The sequence below is a fragment of the Mustela putorius genome, unplaced genomic scaffold, assembly GCF_011764305.1.
Source record: "Mustela putorius furo isolate JIRA1106 unplaced genomic scaffold, ASM1176430v1.1 tig00000743_pilon_pilon_pilon, whole genome shotgun sequence".
In the NCBI taxonomy this organism is placed as follows: Eukaryota; Metazoa; Chordata; class Mammalia; order Carnivora; family Mustelidae; genus Mustela; species Mustela putorius.
In genome coordinates, this window is record NW_025421464.1 from 484,572 (window position 1) to 504,876 (window position 20,305).

The window sequence follows — 20,305 nt, forward strand, 5'->3', positions numbered from 1 at the left end:
GAATGCCTCTCTCCTGGTTCTCCCCGACCCCTGGGCATTTTCCATAACTGACCCATCATCTGCCTTCCTCCCCAACCCCCAACCAGCCAGACTGTCCCCCCCAACCCAGGAGGGCAGGGACATCACCAAACTCACAGCTAAACATGAAGGCCAGCAGAGGGCCTGGGGCGCAAGAGGCCCCACATACACAGACCAGGTCCTTGCTTTCAGGGACACAGCCAGCAAAGTCACAAACCCCATTTTACAGATGGCCAGGAGCTAGGGGCTTCACCACACACTCGTAGCACCCCTGGTCGGGAGTTGTTCCTCGGGGCATAAACTTACCAGAATTGCCAGCCCACCGGAGGGCGGCTGTTCCCTGGGCTCTGGCCAGCAGGTACCTGGATGGTGAATGCCAAGCTGGTATGTGCAGGGCAGCCACTGAAGGATCTAGAGAATTCGCAAGGAGGAGACCTGAAAGATAATACCTTGGCCAGGACCTCTCGGGAGCTGAACCCATAAGTCTAGAGGGATTGGAGTAGGTACTGGGAGCCGCAGGCAATTGGGGACTGGTCCTGGGACTCAGGAGCTGAGGAAGCCCAGAGTGGTGGTGCCTACTACTTCCTCCTCATCCAACGTTGGCTGAACCATTGGGAATAAAGTGGCTAAGGACTCAGTTGGGGGGGGGGGCGGAGGCTGTGAGTCTGGAGGGTCCTTGGGCTGGGAGGCCGAGGCCAGAGAAGGCGGGCAAGCTGGAGAAAGATCTGTGTCCTCTCAGATCTGTGTCCTTAGGCCTACTTTTCCCCACCTGTGAAATGGATTGTTGTGAGGATTAAGGGAAAGAGTGGAAGGACCCAGAACTCAAGACTTTCTAATGCCAGCGTCCCATCTTGTCTCTCTCCCCTATCCAGTGCCCCTTAGCGGCCTCCGATGGCTTTCAGAGAAGGTTGGAAACTACAGCACATTTTCCTGGGTAAGAAGGACTCCGCCCTATCTGTCCTGAGCCCAGCTCTCTGGCATCTTCCCCTTCCCATCTCCCTAGAACACACTCAGACAAGGTCCTGCTCCCAACCCTACCACCCCTGTGACTGCTCTGCCCCCCTTCCCACATACCCCTTGCTCTCTCTGCTCCAGCCACTCTGCCTCCCTTCACTGCCTCGGCCTCAAGTTCATTCCTGCTTCCTGCCCTTTGCCTCTGCGGTTCCCGTTGCCTGGAATGCTCTGCCCAGATCTCCACACAGCTTGCTCCCTCACCTCATTCAGATTTCTTCTTCCATGTCCCCTCTCAGAGCAGCCTTCCCTGCCCTGACCTGGTCCAGCTCCAGCTTTCTTCATGGCACTCACCATCACCAAGGTCACTTTCCAGATGGACGTGGTTATGGCTCCCGGTCTTCCCCAGGGCCAGAAGCTCCAAGAAGGCCAGATCTGGATCTAGTGAACCGTTGTTGAGTCCTGGGCATGTGGGCCAGCCCTTAGGAAGTATGTGTTCAATGAGTGACTGGGTTAATTCCTGCAAGCTGCTCAGGACCCAGCTCAGACATTGGCTCCTGCTGGCACCTGTCCAGCAGCTCGTCTGATCTCCCACAACCTCTCCTATGTGCCTGGATTTGAGAAGTGCCCCTACTTGGTTGTGATTTCTCCTCTTTCTCTGTCTCCCCACAAGTCTATGAGGGCCTCGTGTCTTTAACTCTGGCGCACACTTGGTGCTTGGTTACAATGAATCCATCAATTCATCAGTTATCAGCCACTAATGGTCAAAATCAAGATGGAGAATATGGGGCAAGAAAACCTAGAGGTCCAGTGGCCCTCACTGCTCTTCAGGTGAAGTAATTTTTCTAACACTGCCCCGAATGGGGTAGGAATGCATGAAATATTTTTTGAACAGATGCTAATAGCTCCCACTGATGAGGCATTTACTCTGTGTCAAGCAGAGTTCTAAGTGCTTTGCCTGGGGTAACCCATTTAATCCTCACCTAACTTGATTACCACTCCCATTTCACAGATAAGGAAACAGGCTCAGAGGAGTTCAGCAACTTGCCCAAGGTCACACGGGTAGTGTGAGACCTGAACCCGGCAGCCTGACTCCAAGCCCACGTGCCACCAGCCTCTGCTGCTTCTCAACTGACACACAAAGCATACACATCATCACAAGGGCTGCAACTGCTATTAGGTACACCTGCTCAGTGTCAGACTTGGGCTGGATGCTCAGGGACCGCCTGCTCTTTTGATCTCCAGAGCCCTCCTTGGGTGAATGGTACTGCCTCCATTTCAAAAGCAAGAAAAGCAAGGGTCAGAGTTAATGGCATGTAGCAAGTAAGTGGCTCCGGATCTTGGCTCCTTCCAGAGTGGGGGCATCTGGAGGCCTGGACATGGGCATTTCTCCTCCACCTTTCTGCACTCCGTTCTCTTATCTCTGTGCCCCAGGGCCACATTTGTGTCCATGCAGAGCCAAAGCTGGCCCCATACCCCTGTCCCCAGCCCACCAGAGACCTGCCCGACCTTTGTTACAAAAACCTTCTCTTTGTCCTTCCCTTCTCTCCTGCAGCTAATGACTGAGAGATCAACTTGATTGTGGACATATTTTGGAAATATTTTCACTGTTTAAAAAAATTTTCCTTTGTTTGAAAGAGAGCTACAGCTCCAACCGCAGGGAGAGGAAAAACCTTACCCCCAGAGGACCAGGGCTGCACATGTAAAGCCAGAAACGACTACATTAAACAATCAAAACTGAAAACCACCCAAACAATGAAGCTCCTCAGAGTTCTGGCGTCAGGAGGACATGGGTCTTTGAGGCTGCCCCCCAGATAGGGCTGGGGGCTTTGCAAACATATGAGATGGGGGTCTGGCTTCTGTGAACAGATTATAAATCCTGCTGTGGTGCCTGGACCTTCTCCTGATGGTGATGAGAAAAGTTCTTCTCTCTCTCATTTCCTGAGTGATGGACTGGAGTCTGGGGAAGATGAGCAATTGGGTTCAGATGACAGATGCATATTGGGGCTATAGGTGGAGTTCTAGGTTAGAGACCCCACGGAGCTAGGGCTCAGTACAGAACCAGTATCATGAGTCAGTATGGAACCAGGAGTATGACTCAGTCTATAACAAGGATCAGAGCTCACAGGGCACCTGGTGGGGGGGGGAGGGGCTTAGTTGGTTAAGAGACTGCCTTCAGCTCAGGTCATAATCCTGGAGTCCTGGGATCAAGTCCTGTGTCAGGCTCCCTGCTCAGTGGGGAGTCCGTTTCTCCCTCTGACCCTCCCCCTTCTCATGCGCTCTCTCTCTCATTCTCTCTTTCTCAAATAAATAACTAAAATCTTAAAAAAAAAAAAAAAAGATCAGAGCTCAGTCTGCCACAGGGTCAGGCTCAGTCTAAGTTCAAGACCAAGGCTCAGTCTGAAGCTAGAGTCAAGGCCTAGCAGGAAACAACATTCAGGGTCTAACTGAAACCAAGATGTGGCTAGTCTGGGGCTCAGACCATAGCACAAATGGGATCAGAGCCCCACCTAGGCCCAGGATTGTATTTGGTCTAGGATCAAGGTCAAGTTTCAGTGTGTGATGAATGACCAGGACTCAGTCTACTATGAGTCAGGTTTCTATGTATAACCAGAATCAGGATGCATCTTGGGTTTTCAAACCCCCCAAAAAAGAAACGCCTAACACCACAGGTGAGTCTGTTCACCTTCTAGGCCTCAGTTTCCTCTTCTGTGAGCTGGGAATAATTATAACCCCCATCCTGAATACTTCCATAGTTAAATGTCAAGCCAAACGAAATAGTGGATGTCAGCAATCCTTGCAAACTGCAGGGTGTCGGACAGATGTTTATATAAACACCCCAGGAGAAACCCCAAAGAAGGATGGTGGAAAAGTCCAAATGTCACTAAACCTCCTACTCCACCTTCTATCCTAGTTTCTCTTCCGCCCTGTAAAACTAATAATAGCTAAGAGTTACACAGCCCGGCCTTGTGTTGGGCATTCTTCTCTAAGCTTTATGTATATTTAATTTAATCTTCAAACAAGCCTATGAAGTAGGTACTGACTCTATCCCTATTTTCAGATGGGGAAACTGAGGCAGGGATAGGCTAAGTACTTTGCTTAAAGTCACACTTAGTATGTAGAAAATCTCTGATTTGAATCTTAGGTTCTTTGGCTCCCAAGTTCACACTGAGTGTAGGCACTGGGGATGGGGGACGAATCTGGGGGATTCTTCCTGGAGCAGATAGACAGGGGTGAGAGGTGCAAGTCAGCAGCAGGCCGGGCAATGACCTGTGGCCTCCAGCAGCTGCCTTTCCCCAGGAGGCCATCTCTTAGCAGACCCCACTCCCACCGGAGGACAAAAAGGCTAGGGGAGGAGTTGGCGGGTGGCATTAAGGCATCTCTTTAAACTTGTTTGTTTATGGAAAGAAATTTCAGGCCAGCTGCTGAAAACCTGTATTTTATGGGTAATTTTTCAATTTATTTCACACTGGTATTAAAAACAACAACCCAACCCACCACGGAGGCTGCGATTCTACCAGGGTTAGTGAAGGAGGGGCAGCTGGCCTAAAGCAGCTCCTTTGTTTGCCTGAACAACCCAGGGACCGGGCTGTTTGCCCTCCCTTGGGAAAAACCAGATGAGGTGAAGAATCAGGACAGGATGAGGTGGAGGTTCCGGTTTAACAGGAGAACAAGACAAAGTTCAGCAGAGGAAGGTGGAAGATTCAATGCTGTTCTTTTGTAGGAGGGGAAACTGAGACACAGATAATACATATTACTAGTGAGAACTTATTCTGGATTGGACGTTGTATTTACCTTTACTACCCCATGCAAGGCCATGAAAATTAAGATACTGTCTTTGTTTGGGGTTGCTGTGAACCAAACACTGAGACGAAGATTGGAGTTCAAGAGTTTATTTGGGAATTGATCCTGGGAAGTGCGGGGCTGGGAATAAATTGTGAAACAGGGTGGGAGGCCAGCCCATGAAAGGCAGAACATCAAGACAGGTACCACTGGGACATCTGGAGCTCTCTACCCTGCTGGGGAGTTCTGGAAAAGAGCATAGAACAAGCCTAGGCTATCCCACCTGTTGAAGGAGGAAGTTGGGGTCATTGTCCATCATTGGTTATCACCACTCTACCACTGAGTCCATCCTCAAGGTTTTCTTTTTTCTTTTTTTCAATTTTTGTATTGTTCAGTTTTGTACTTTCAATTTGGCTCTTTTTTAAATAACTTTTTTTCTTTGTTGAGATTTTCTATGTTTTCATTCATTTCAAAAGAATTTATAATTTCTTGCCAAAGCACTTTTTGGATGGCTGCTTTAAAGTCCTTGTCAGATGATCCCAACATCTGAATCATCCTGGTTTCAGCATTAGTGGATTGTCTTTTCTCATTCGAACTGTGGTTTGAGCTAGCATATTAGGCAACTTCAGGCCCTATTTAAGGCCCTACCCTATTTGGCTGGCAGTCTCACTTTTTAGGTGTAGTATGTAGGTTCTTATATACTTTTGGAGGCTGGAGTTACAATGACCATTTAGTTTCCAGAACCCTTGCATTTCTATTCTGGTATGCTTTGTACTTCTGGTTCTACTGGGGTTGGTATTAGCTTGATACCAAAACCAGACAAAGATGGTACAAACATTATATACAGGTCAATGTTTTTCATGAATATAGATGTGAAAGTCCTTAACAAAATATTATCAAGTAGAATTCAGCAAAATATATAAAGAATCCTACACCATGGCCAAATGGGGTTTATTCTAGGGAGGGAAGACTAGTTCAATATTCAAAAATCAATCAATGCACTACATCAACAGGCTAAAGAAGAAAAATCACATGATTATATCAAGAACGGATGCAAAAATTTTTTTTGACAAAATTCAACACCCATTCCTGATTGAAAACTCTCAGAAAAATAGCAATAGAGAGAAAATTTCTCAACTTGTTAAGAGCATCCAAAAAAAAAAAAAAAAACCCTACAGCCAACATCGTATTTAACGATGAAAGACTGAATGCTTTCTCACTAAGGTTGGGAACAAGGCAAGGATGTCTTCTCCCATCACACTTATTCATTACAGTGCTAGAAGTTCTAGCCAATACAATAAAGAAGGAAAAGGCAATAAAAGGATCACAAATCAGAACGAAAGAAAGAATACTGTCCCTATTTGCAGGAGACATGTTATCTTTGTTGGAAAACCCTAGAAATGTGCAAAAATACTTCTTAAACTAGTAAGTTCAGCAAGGTGTCAGGGTGCAAGATCAATACATAAAAATCAGTTGTATTTCTGTAAACTAGGGATGAACACATGGGGCAACAAAATTGAAAATACAATACAATTTACAATCCTTTTTTAAAGGGAAAGAAAAATTCTTAGGTGCAAATCAAATAAAAATTTTAGGACTTGAAAATGGCAAAACACTAATTCTTAAAAAAATTGAAGAAGATATAAATAAATGGAGAGATATACCATGTTCATGGATGGAAGACTCAATATAGTCAAGATGGCAATTCTCCCCAAATTGATATACATGTTTAATGCAATTCTGATAAAATTCCCAGCAAGATTTTTTGTAAGAATAGGCAAAATTATTATAAAATTTATATTGAAAGGCAAAAGAACTAGAATAGCTAAAACAGTTTTGAGAAAGGATAAGGTGGATGAGATCAGATTACCCAAATTCAAGATTTCAGTAATCAGGACAGGTGAGGTAATCAGTGAGGTATTGGCAGACAGAACAACACATAGTCTGCAGAACAGAATAGATAACCCAGAAATAGATTCACACAAATATGCCCAATTAATTTTTGACAAAGGAGCAAAAGCAATTCCATGAAGATAAGACAGCCTCTTCAACAAATCATACTGGATCACTTGAACATCCACAGGCAAAAAATGAACCTGGATGTAGACCTCATTCTTTATGCAAAAATCAACTCAAAATGGATTGTGAACTTAAACATAAAAAGATATAACTTCTAGAAAAAAGATAGAAGAAAATCTTTGAGACTTGAGACTAGGCAAATGTTCTTAGATTTGACACCAAAAGAATAATCCATGAAAGGAAAAATTGACAAGGTGAACCTTATCAAAATTAGATACCTTTGTTCTGTAAAAGATGCTGGAAAGAAGATGAAGGGACAAATTATAGACTAGGAGAAAATACTAGCAAATCATATACTCAGCAAAGGACTTCTGTATGAAATAAAGAACTCTTAAAATGCAACAGTAAAACTAAAAAATTACAATCAGAAAGTGCAAAAGACCTGGTGATTCACAGACCTGTACCCCTGGGGCCAATAATACATTGTATGTTTATAAAAAAATTTAAACATATTTTTTGAAAAGTGCAAAAGACATGCACAGACATTTTGCTAAAGACGATATACAGAAACTTGTAGACAAACATCTATAGTAGCCTTATACTTAATAACCAAAAACTGGAAGTTATCTAAATGTCTTTCAAAGAATGAATGACTAAAGAAACTCCAGTACATTCATACAATGGAATATTACTCAGCATTATAATGCAACTATTTTTCTTCTAAAGATTTTATTTAGTTATTTATTTGTTTGTTTGTTTGTTTGTTTTCCAGAGAGATAGAGAATGAGAACACAAGCAGGGGGAAGGGCAAGCAGAGGGAGAAGCAGGCTCCGCCCTGAGCAGGGAGCCCAGAACCCAACATAGGGCTCGATCCCAGGACCCTGAGATGATGACCTGAGTTGAAGGCAGATACTTAACTGACTGAGCCACCCAGGTGCCCCTAAAATGCAACTGTTAATCATTCAAAACTTGGACGAAACTCAAGAAATTCAGATGAATAAAGAAAGCCAATCTCAAAAGGACACCTGCTACAAGATTCCATTATGTAACATTTGTATAACAACATAATTGTAGAAATGGGGAACAGATTGGTGGTTGTTAGGGGCTGAGGTATAAAGGAGAGAGTGGATGGAGTCAAAAAGGGTAACAAGGGAGTTTTTTTGCCAGTGCAGTTGAGTATCTTGATGTGGTGGCGGTTACACAAAGCTGTACATGAAATAGAATTCCATCCCAGGAAACTCTGCAATTCCTGGCAAACTGAGACAACTGGTCACTCTAGCAGGAGCCATCCTTCAGCCCTTGCAGACCCAAGAAAAATGTTGGCCTTCACCTGGAAGAAAATCCAGGTCCTCTGGCTGTTTAGGAAAAAGAAAGTGTAGTGGTCAGATCCAACACAGGCAAGAACTACTGCCTCGTTAAGGCAAGAATGAGAGTGGTCCAGTGTGATAGAATGGCCCAATGTTCACCAAACTCTTTTGGTTTTCTTCCTGAGCACGTGGCTAGACTGCATTTCCCAACCACCCTTGCAGGTAGGTGTGGCTACGTGACTGAATTCTAGCCCGTGGGAGGTGGGAGGACATCGGTATCCCCCATAGACGATCCTCCATGCCTTGCCTCACCCACAGCAAGCTTGAAGCCATGTACTGAGAGCAGAGCACAAGCTGGAAGGATCCTGAGACCCGGCTGTCCACGCAGGGGAAGGATTTGCTGATCCAGAACACCCAATAGGACTGTCATGTGCTGTAGCCATTATACCCGTCTTCATCTATTTGTGACTGTGTCCTGTGGTTCCTTAACTGATGCCCCTAGTGTGCACACCTCCTGGGATGCCACTGGCCTTGATGTCCTCTCTGGATGCTTGTCTTGAGGATGACCAGATGGCAGGCTAAGATTCCCAGACAGCCTCCTATAGCTACAGAGACCCTGAAACCCTCTGTACATCTCACAGCTGAGTAGAGGTCTGAGTTCTGGCTTACAGAATCTGAGAAATAGCGGATTCTAAAAGGATTGTAAGGCTCTCAGAAAACACAAAAACCCATCCGTGCCACTGAACAAGGGGGAACTGAGCCCAAGACAGCAGGAGGTTCCTGAGGTCCTACAGTGAATCAGTGGGTGAGTGAGCCCTCATTCATCCATTCTTTTATTCATTCCACACATATTTATTAAGCACTTTCTGGGTTACGCATACAGATAATATAGAAGATTCCTGCCCTCGTAGAACTTACAAAGAAGCCAACTGCAAACTCAAACAAGACTATGTACTTGGTACTGTGGAGAATAAAGCAAAGTAAGGGGGTAAAGGAAATGTTCGGCTTTATCTGGAGCGGTCAGAGGGGTCCTCTTTGAGGAGGTAACCTTGAGCGGAGCAGGTCCTGAAAATATCTCCGGAAGGATTTTCCAGACGGTGGGAACAGAAAAAAGCCCTGCTGAGAGCACACAGCAGAGTCTGATAGAGAGGAGGCTGGGTAGGTGGAGCACAGGACGTGGGAAGAGAAGGACTGAGAGGCTACAGCCTGCAGAGCTGGGTGTCTGTCCAATAGCCATGGCCTTGGCACGCACCACCACCCCCATCCCTGCCACCATGCACATTGCTCTTTCCCAGCCCTACTCACCCCAGGGCTATCCTGTTCTGGACTCTGGAGACTTCAGGACTGGGGGGTGGTTGAATAGGGGCTGACTTTCCAACTTCCTCCTCCAGATCTTCTAGGGTTACCTCATTTCTCCCCATACCTGAATTCCATGTAGAAACCAGGAGACTCCTCTATCCAGAGAGCTCATCCGTTCATTCATTCTACAACATCCAGTGTGGCCCAGGGCTCCAGGGACCCAGATATGACCTCATCTCTGGCCTCCCAAGAGTTGACAATGTAGAGTGAGGGACAGAGACATCAAGAGTTACCACCTAGGGCCAAGCTGTGATAAAGAAATTGTGGGAGCCCAGAGAAAGAACTGAACGTGGCCTGAGAATCCAGGAAGGCTTCCTGGATGAGGGGCATATCTAGGGCAGGGTCCTGAATGAGTCAGCGAAGAAAGGGGATGAGATGTGTAGGCCAATATTTCATGGAGAGGCCACACAGGAAAGGCTCAGAGGGGTGGAGGGCCTGGGACTCACTGAGGATGGAGAGAAGGGGCTAAGGGGGACAAGCCACACACACAGGAAAAGGAAAGGACAGTTGTTCAGCAAGAGACTGTCCAAGCTACGTTTCACTGTGTCCTGAGTAGTGGCCCAGAGGGCAGGCGCTGGACGCAGACAAGGCGCTGACCTGCTGGGTGTGGTCTTGGGCAAGTCACTGGCCTCTTTGAGCTTCTTTCCTCCCTGTAAAGTGGGGCTGATCAGAGTAGACCTTCACTGGATGACTTTGAAGATGATATTATGTGTAAAGCGCTTAGCACAACCCCAAGCACACAGGCATCAAAAATGATAGTTACCATTATTATTACTGGTCTTGGTTAAGGTGGGGAGTGTGACCGGAGGGAGGAGTGCACTGTCTGCTGGGTAGGTGGAGGGATCCGGCTGTGAAAGGGTTAAAACGGCCAGAGCTGCTCCCCATCCAGTAGATAAGGTTGGAGGAAACACAGTCCAGTGAATTTATGAGGTGCCGGTCACTTGGCATCAAAGATTAGGGGCTCCCCGCAGGCCGCGCAGGAAACATGCAAGGTCCGTGGCCAGAAGGGTCCCGGGACTCTCTTGAAAGAACAAGGCAGAGCAGAGAGTGTGCACACCAGACGGTCAGGCCTCAGGGTACGGGACTGAGAGACACAGAGAAAACAAGAGGAAGTTCAGAAGTGGCCCCCGAAGGGCCAGGCGCAGGAGCCAGGAGCAACAGAAGAGGGAGAAAATCGGAGGCAGGTGGGGAGTAGGGTGTCCGGGGTGCCGAGAGCGCCGGGATGGGGGTCACTTGGCGGTCGCGCGTTTGTACCTGCGTCTGGCCGGCCGGCGGCGGCGGGTCTGTGAGTGCGGCAGTGCAGGGGGCGGAACGACGCCAGACCGCGGACTGCCCGACCGACCGACCTCCCGACCCCCGCCAGGCGACCCCCGCCGGGCGACCCCCGCCCCCCGCCGCGCGCGCCGTCTGAGCGGGTTAACGCGCCGCCCCACGCGCCGGCTCCTCCCAGCCAGGGCAGTGTCCCGGCTCGGCAGACGCCCTCACTCGACCTGGTGGCCGGCCCCTGGGCGGACGGCGCGTGCCTGGCGGCGGTATCGAGCCCTCGCCCCGCGGATGTGTCCGCGCGCCGGGAGCAGCCATCGGGCCTCCGGGGAAAGCCCCGCGCGCCAGCCCCGACCAGGCTGCCCAGATGCGGGCGCCACTTTGCCTGTTGCTGCTCCTCGCCCACGCCGTGGACATGCTCCCAGCGAGCCGAAGGAAGAAGCAAGGTACGAGGGGCAGCGGGCTGGTGGCAGGGCGTGCACGGCAGGGCAAACTGGGCGATGGCCCTTGGAACATCAGCATGGTGTCCCGGCACCATGGACCACTCACACCTCCAATGGCCCACTTTACAGACAGGTAGACTGAGGCCCAGGGCACCTGTCTAGCAAGCTGGCTTGCTCTCCAAGGAAGGAAGGGCTGGTAGGGCTCTCTCACTGACCCACTCCCTATAGTAGCAGCATTGCTGAGAAGGAGGGTGGCTCTGTGCAAAGACAGGAGGCCCCAAGTGCCAGGTCAGAGGACACTGGGACTAAGGGACAGAATTAGTGGCTTAGAAGCCATGCCAAGAATCCATGCTGAACCGAGAGAAAACATATACAGTGTTGGGCTGGGAGTCCAGATGGCCCGTTCTCAGGCCCATCATTGACCCTGACTCACCTTGTCACCTTCCGGGCGCAGGCGGCAGTATTCCTTCATGGGCCCCCTCTGGCCCTCTGGCCCCCTCTGATATGAGCTTTGGGAATTCAGGGAGACCTGAGACCAGAATTCAAGTCCATTTGTTCTGAGATGACCCAGCGGAAGCCCCAGAGTCCCCCCAGTTTTTCCATCTTGACTTCTTGGGAACATTCAGAAGGTAAATCAAGGTCAAACTAGAAATGTACCTGGGGCCCATAGGGTCCTATGTCCCCGTCGCTCACTGTGAGAGTCAGAATGTCCTCAAGAGGTGCGTTTGAGGTCATTGCTGCAGAGTGGGGGTCGGCAGAGCCTGCCTGGCTGAGGAGGATGAGCAGGGGAGCAAGTCTCCTGAGCTGGTACCAGTCTGAGAGGCAACCTTGGAATCCCAGCCACTGTGCCAAGGTTTTCTCTCATTAAGGGAATCCCTACCACTTCCTATGTCAGCTGGATGCCAAGGCTTTACAGGTTAGGGAACTTTGCTAAGCTGTCCTGCGAGGTCCGAACAAGGCTACATGGGAATAAGAAAGAGAGTCTGCCTTCTAGAAGCTTCTAGTTCGTTTGAGTGAAAAGCCCTGCATGGACACAGTTACTCCTGGAGTGGAGCAGGAAGCAGAGAGGGACTTTGGGAAAATGGGGAAGTGGGATTGGGTGGGGTTGACCGACCCAAAGAGCTCCCATCCCTGGTGTGACTGGATGGAGGGACCCAGGGGTCTGAGCAGTGGGTGGGCTTCAGGGGAACTGGGGCAGGTTTGGGACTTTGTGGGAATGTTCCTCTATGAATGGCCCTTGGACGGTGTCTTCCTCAATGACCAGCTGAGTGACCTTGGGGAAGTCACTTTGCCTCTCTGAGCCTGGGTTTACCCATCCGACAGTCTTTTAGAATATCTCTGAGATTTTTCTCAGTTTTCAAACAGACCGAAGAAATAAAAATAAAAACTTTCTCCTCATTGACTCCCCTTTAACAAAAGGAATGATAATCTGGAACATTGGACTCACAGGCAGCTGTGGGCAAGACTGAATGTGTATGTTTGTTAAGTGAGTAGCCAAGTACACGGGCTCCTAGGGGCACTTGTCGGTACCAGTCATCGTCATTTCCCGTGTGTGGTGTCCCTGGCTACTCACAACAGCCTCACAGGGGTGGGGGGGAGGGCGGGCAGGGCGATGCTTATGATCTGGATGAGGATTCAGAGAGGGAAACTGATTTGTCCAAGGTTGCACAGCAGGTAAGTAGCAATGCAGGCTGGAATCCCACTGTGCCTGTCAGGATGGCTCCTGAGCTGTTGGCCTTCCCTTTCCCCCTTCCCAGAATCTCCATTTCTGCATCTGAAGAGGAGTTGGTTGGGTAGATCTTTAAGATGCTTTACAGCTCTAAAAAGACCCCCCCCCCACACACACACACAGAGATTAAAGAAAAAGAAAACCTCCACTCCCTCTCCCCATCCCCAGTTGCTCGGTGAAGAGGTTGGACATGACTGCTCCCGATGCTGCCCCTGTTTGGGAAAGGGGCTCTTGGCGCCCCTCCCCACAGTAATTGATGTCTTGTGTATAGGACATAAACATGCCCCCTCCAGCATCTCCTGAGAGAGGCTTGTAGCTCCACTCATCAGTCAGGTGCAATGGAGAGAGCCTTGGATTTCACTCCCACCCCGGGACCCCTTTGCACCCAGACGGTGGACCCCCATGCTCCTGCCAACACCCTCAGTTTCCCCATTGGCTCTGGGTGGGTGGATGGAGGGATAGGAAAACCCTTCCTAGAGCATATTCGGCAACTGGTCTTAGGAGTCCTGGCCAAATAGGTTTGAGAAATGCTGGGTTTAGCAGATTTCTCCACTGCAGGACTTATCAGAGCATTCATGGTAAAGCAGTGGGGCTAGACAGCAGGACATTTCCCAAAGTAATTATGCAGGAGAGGGCCATTTTTCATGAGACAGCTGTTTGGAAAACTCCACACAACATCCTTGAGGGTCTTAGCGGCTTTGACATTTTGCTGTCACTGTAGAAGGAGACTGTGTCCTGAAGACACCTAGGCCCTGGCCATGGTGTCATCCATCATCCATCCTTTCACCCGTTCATTCAACAAAAGCTGGAAAGCTTGCAGACACCAAGGTCTAAAGACCAGGACCTGCCCTTAAGCAGCTGCCACGGTGGAGGAATACCCCTTCCCTGACTTCCCCAACCCCCACTCCATCCCCGAGTCCTGGGCCTCAGTCTTCGGCCTGCTCTGCAAGGCCCAGCAGCTGTCCAGCCCAAGCTGCCACCCGTGGGGCCTGGCACCCGCAGACCCGTGCTTCCTCAAGCCTGGCGTCACTGTTTTCCGATGAAACCCAATTTTTCTGTTTCTTTCCTTCTTTTTTTCTTTAATTTCTCTGTTTCTAAGACAAGAAAGAATGAAAGAAAACGCTTGAGAAAGGTTCTTGGATCTCAAGTGTCTCTTACAAAACAACATGTTGATTAATTAAGTGTAAATGAATCAGAACCAGATGGAAACATTTCTCTTGAGACATGCTGGGGTGTCCGGGCAATGGGACAGTCAGGGAGCGTGAGGGAGCTCCAGTCTGCACCCCCCAAACCCTGATACAGAGTTTCATTTAGGCAACAAGAAAAAGGCAGGCCGTGACAGACTTCCCAGTAGGTGCTTTGTAAAGATTCTACCACTTCTCCCTCCCATTTGACAGCAGGCTAGGGTGCTCTCTGGATTGGGGAAGAAAGGGGCTTTCATATGCGTTGAGTCTCACTTCTGCCCTTGTCCCCTCAGTGAGTCTCTTTTTCTTCATCTATAAAAAGACTGTGGCAGCAGCTCCCTTGAGTGGGATGAGTATGATCATTCTTTATAAACTGCAAAGTCCCGCATGGACCTCAGGGCAGGCAGCACTGTCCCCCTGTCCCCTGTGTGTAGCAGGGATGCTAAGACCCAGAAAGCAGGTGCCTGAGGCAGTGGCAGAAATGGGGAAGGATCCTGGCTTCTTGTCTGCAGGGCTGGCCCAGGGCCGGGCCCAGAACAAGGGGCATCTCCCTCGCTAACGGCCTCCAGGTGACACCAGGTAAAGACACCCATCAGAGGCAGCTCTGGAAGGGGAACCAGCTGCTAACAGATGGAGTAAGGGGTGTTACCCATACCCAGAGGGTTCGGGAAAGGCACTGCATGTCAGTAGAAGGCTACCAGCAGAATGCAAGTCATTTTTGCCCCTTAGGGCCTGGGTTTCTTCATAAAATAGGTCTGCTTGAGAAAAGGAAAGCAGTATGTTTGGCACTCAATAAACTTATCTCTGATCCCATGCCCTCTCGCTCTGCAGCCAGTTCTGGAGCCAAACTTGGGCTTGAAGGAGATGCTGCTTTCATCTCACACATCCCCCATCCTTGGGGGCACCCACCTCCCTCTGCAGGGATGGGAACCACTCAGCCCCCACCCAGTCACCAAAGGAGAGCCTTGAGGCCACTTAGCGAGGGCTGGCCACGTGCCAGGGGTTCTGCACTGTGGGACTCCTCGCTATCACACTGCCTAGTGGACACCCATTTCCCAGACAAGGGAACAGAGGCTCAGAAAGTCCACTGACCTGTCCAGGAACTTTGGGACCAGGGACCCAGCGTCTTGGAAGCTCCAGAGCCTGTGCGTAGAAATATACATGGGTCCTGTTGATGACTTGCCAGGGGCGGCAAGGGTGATGGCATCTGAGAGGGGCCTCATCACAGGGATTTTGTCAGGAGAGGTGGGAGCAGGGACAGGGCTGGGGACTCTAGCAGGAGAAAGGGAGGGTCTGGTCAGGTGGAAAAGGGGTTGTGTGGCCAGAGGAAGAGAGGTCCAACTGCAGACAGGGTGAGAATCCAGTCACAGAGGGGCCTTGGATGCCACTGGCATGTCGCCTTTATCCCAAAGAAATACTCCCTGAGCCCCTCCTCCAGGCCAGGCTCTGGTCTAGGTGTTGACAAGGACGGTAGAGATGTGCTCTGCCATCCCCGCCTGTCAGAGGGCTCGGTGTCTCCTTGAGATGTCAATTACAGACCCGTCAGGAAGACAGACACAGACAGGACCCTACTGCCCCTCAACACAGCCTTCAGTGGCAGGTCTGGGGTGTTCCTGGTCTCAGCTGAGCCATCTGACACTCAACAAGGGGATATTGCTTGGCTAAGGTCACCTTACCTGTTCTCTTCTCCTGTGTCTTTGTGTCCGTCAATCAGTTCACTGTTTATTCACCCATTTTTCCGTCTAGTGAGAAAACAGACTCTGGTATGAATGCACAGTTTTCAAACTGAGGTTTGCAACCCATCTGCAAGATCAGGGAATTAATTTAGGAAGTACAGCTGAGCAGTGAACGAAGTGGAGTACAGTGCAGCCGAACAGAACATGACAGTGTAGGATAGAAAATATGGGGGTGGTGGTGGTGTCAGAAAACTTTCTTTGTAGAGGGCCAGACAGTAAATACTTCCGGCTTTACGGGCCACCAATGCCATGTCCCATACTCTTCTTTGTTGCTGTTGGAAACCCTCCTCAGTTCACAGGCCATATGAGGAGGCCAAGGGCCCGATTTGGCCCAGAGGCTAGAGATAGCTAACCTCCTTTTTAGAAAATATCAGAACGTATTGCAAGTATTAAGATTAAATATTACTTTGAGACATGTGTTTCCATTTACACGTACAGGTTGAGTGTGTGTACGAGGAAGCAAGTGTGCATGCTCGTGTGTGTGCACAGAGTTGGGTGTGAGAGCATGTGAGTGTTTGTACTGATGTGTGTTTTCAGAATGTTGTGTGTGAACTGATATAATACAGGAATTTTTACCGCCGTCAAGGAAGTGTGGAGGCTGTCGGATCAGCTGAGCCCAGTACAGTCTTTGTAAATCTCTCAGAGACAGGTTCCAGGAGGTCCCTGTATCACAGATGGGGACACTAAGGCCCCATGGGTCCCAGAACAGATGGCCTGTGAACCCAGGGAGCCCCGCTGCAGAGCTCCACCTGCGACACCAGATTGCCTCAATGAGCAGCAATGGTCCCTGACACATTGTGCAAGCTGTATGCTTATTTTTGGTGGACGTGAATTGGTGGCCTTGTCCTTCTCAAGGCATGTGGCTTGTAGCCCCAGAAGACAGAGCAATGATTGTGTCTGTGTCTGTCATCAGACACTCCTGAGCAGCTGGTGAGCCCCAGACATCGTGGGAGCCTTTCTCACTGATCCTGCTGGGCCAGCATGGTTGCTCCCTATGCCTTTCCAGAAAAGGAAGGCTGCTTCAGAGAAGGGACGTGATTTGTCCCACGTCACATAGGAAACAGATGTGTGGCCTGGATCTTCCAGGTTCCAGACCCACAGGAGCAAATCCTGCCTACTACAGACTTCTCTGGAAAACCCACGCAACACCATGAACCGCCCTGTGGTTCACACAGCACTTTACACTTTGCGGAAGGGTTCCACTTTCCTTTTTTTATAGAATAATGGAATGCTAGGGCTGAAAAGGACCTTTGAAACCAAGACTTGCGTGAATGGAGGTTCAAGCAGGGAAACACCTCACCCCACCCCCACCCCCGGGAGCCGGTGCCTATCACCACAAGAGGCCAGCTGGGCTTGAGAGCCTCCAACGGGCCCCTGGAGTGACCTGTGTGCCTCACAGGCTCCGTGGCTTGGCTGTGTGCTTCCATGAGCAGGAGCCGGCTGAGGCCCCGGGGCCAGACCCTGGGCATGGTGGATACCCAGGACCAGGCCCTTCATGTGCATTTCCACACACGTACATGTTCCTAAAAACATACTTTTTTTTTCTTTAAAAATACTGAACTTTCGCTGGCATCCAAGGTTTTTAAAAGTCTGTTTTTGATTTGGTTTTACTGTCGAACGTTTACTCTGTGCCAGATGTTGTTACCTGTTATTTTATTTTATTTAACAACATCAGGCACTGTTCTAAATACTTTATATGTATGAACTGGTTAAATTTTCTTAATAAACCTATGAGACAGGTCCTATTATTATCCCCGTTCCACAGATGAGAAGACTGAGGCACAGAGAGGTTAATTAACTTGCCCAAGGTCACACAGCCCAGGTTCAAATCCTGCCTGGTCTCAGAGCCCGAGCTCTACTGAGCTCAGTTATCTCCCCAGCCTTACTTAATCCTCATAGGTTGCTGTGAGGACTATGATCCATATTTTAGAGTGGAGGAAACTGATTTAAGAGAAGGGGGTGTTAGTTGAAGAGTATGAAAATTGCCATTTTTATAGGTCAAAAACAGCCCAAATATTAGCAATTTCATATACTTCAGTCCACTAGCTTGGCAAAGTAAGTTTGGCAAAACCAGGATTTAAACCCAGACAATTAATTCCAAAGGAGGGTGCATAACTACCCCGCCAGGCCCTCTCCCAGTTTAGCCACAGAATAGCCCAGGAGGTGGTGTGACCCTATTTATTCTACAGTGGAGGCCTTCCAAGCTCCGAGAGGGCAATTGACTTGCCAAGGGCACAGAGCCAGGATGGGGAGAGGCTGAGATGTGCCTCCAGGTCTCCATGGGCTGGAGCCTCCTTTCTTGGCCTGTGCAGCCAGCGGTGCCATTCAGACAAATGCCTTTCAGCCCCAACCCGGGGATCCCTCCAGGTCCCACAGGGAATGATCTGGTTCCCATCACGGATGGGTGAGGCCCTCCTTTTGGGCATGACTGTGGCAGACTGGGCCACCACCACCTGCCCTGGGATGATTTCTTGGAATCACACCACATGATTCACAGAACCCCCTTCTCTGTGGTCCCCACTGGGGGCCCCAGTCTGCCATTATGGTGGGGGTTCTGTTTCACCAGCTCAAAAGAAAGGCATTCCCATGCCTGGGGGACCCAGACCACATGGGGAAAACCACTCACTTTTGCCAGAAGCCTCCACTTTCCCTGAAGCCCAACAGCGGTGCCCACATCCGCAGGGGTGGAGACTCGCAGGGAAGGAATGTCACGGCTGCCCTTCCGGAGCCTGCCCTGGTGTTGGCACAGGGGCACAGCTGTCTCTAGCAAGCCCCACATGAGCAGGGGGTGGCCAGCAGGCTGTCACGAAGGCCATGGGCTCTGCCATTCACTAGCTGAGTGACCTTGGGCATATCATCTCTCCCTTCTGTGCCTCCGTTGGCTGACTTGCAAAAGACATTTCTAGCAAATAGGGGGAGCTCTCAAGAGTTCCAGCACCAGGCGGGGAGGGTGGGATTTGGGCTGTGACACGCCTGGGCTGAGCTCCCATCTCCGCTCCTGCCGTGCTTGGGTGAAAATATTCCATTACCGAATCTCAGTGTCATCTGTCAGAATCTTGGGAACGATCAGAGCATCTATATCATATAGTTGTCTTGAGGATCAAGATTATGCATGTACCCCACCTGAGAGATAGTAGGTGTTCAATAAATGGTGGTAACCCTCATGCGCCATGGGAGGTTGGCTCTTGCTAGCATCCAGAACATTCCAGCCTGATGTCAGACCTGTCCCTGCCTGTGTTTGGAAGTCCTCAGGAGCCCAGATTCAGAGGGTAGAGTGGTCCTAAATGCTGTGTGACTGTGACACAGGATTACCCTCTCTGAGCCTCTGTTCCCTCCTCTATGAAACCGGCCCTCAGAGGACAGCAGTGAGGACGGAAGGTTGTGTGTGGTACGTGTTCGTGGTGCTGGTGTGTTTTAAATGTATAAATGATGTGATGGCTGTTTGTGGATGAGGCCATCGTGGGGCCTGACGTCCTATCCTCTGCCCACAGCAGGCTGGAAAAACCCAGTCAGATGCTGTCTTTTGAACATGCTTTTCCTTCCTCCTCCACCCTGCCCCTCTTCTGGCAGGCATTTGAGTCAATCAGACTCCTTAATTCATAGCATATTATCAGTACGGGGTCGTGTAAGAGCCTGCTCCTGTTTTGTATTTTATTTTCCTTTCTTTCTTTTTTAAATTGTTATGAATTGCCAAGTTCTTATTTTCTTCTTAAATCTGTTTCACTTACTTAAAATTCTTTCTTTTTTACTTTATGTAAACCCTTCCGTTTTGTTTTTTAGGTTTTCATTATTAGTAGTTGTAATGTCTAATTGTAATTAAAAATAATTTTAATGCATCTAAATTTATGTTATAGATGTAGTTTTAGTTTTACTCTTCTGTTCTTCTAAAATTTTTACTGTTTTAACTTTAAAATGTTATTTCTTTTATATTTTTGTCAATTTTAATTACTTTTACCTGATTTTCATTCCCCTTATTTTCATTTTTTAAAATGTTTAATATATTTTATTTTTATTTTGTCCACTTTTTTATTGTGTTTCCTGAATTTTTCTTGTCAATTTATAGGACATCCTTGTGTTACCACCTACATATTGACCCCCTGTTGGTTTTGACCTAGAAAATATTTTTCTTCAGTCTGACACCCATCTGGTAATTTTGGATGTCCTTTAGAGAATAGAAATCTCTACTTACTGTTCACATGATCAAATCTCATATGAGCTTTTTGGGGGTGGGGGTTTTCTTCTGCCTTACAGTCTAGGCTTTTTGATCTTAGAAAATGTCCTTATAAGGGGCCCTGGAAGGGCTCAGTCAGTGGAGTGTGCAACTCTTGATCCCAGGGTTGTGAGTTCGAGCCCTATACTAGGCATAGAGATGACTTAAAAATAAAATCTTTAAAAAGAAAGAAAGAAAGTGTCCATATAAGAGGTCTCGGTAGAAGGGTGTGAGCCCCTGGTTCTCCGTCCTTCCAGTGGACCACCCTTCCTGTGAGCCGTGCCTCCTTGGCAATGCTGACAG

General features: G+C 48.9%; 1 protein-coding gene across 2 annotated transcripts in view; it reads left to right on the forward strand.

Annotated features, from left to right (window-relative positions):
- Positions 1-10,950: 10,950 nt before the first annotated feature.
- RSPO4 (R-spondin 4) overlaps positions 10,951-20,305 on the forward strand; it is a 29,543-nt gene continuing 20,188 nt past the window's right edge. For both annotated transcript variants that reach the window (XM_004746738.3, XM_045084220.1), the window contains exon 1: positions 10,951-11,146. In XM_004746738.3, the coding sequence (XP_004746795.1) occupies positions 11,068-11,146 (79 nt within the window). In that variant the 5' untranslated portion in view covers positions 10,951-11,067. The remainder of the gene's footprint in view (positions 11,147-20,305) is intronic.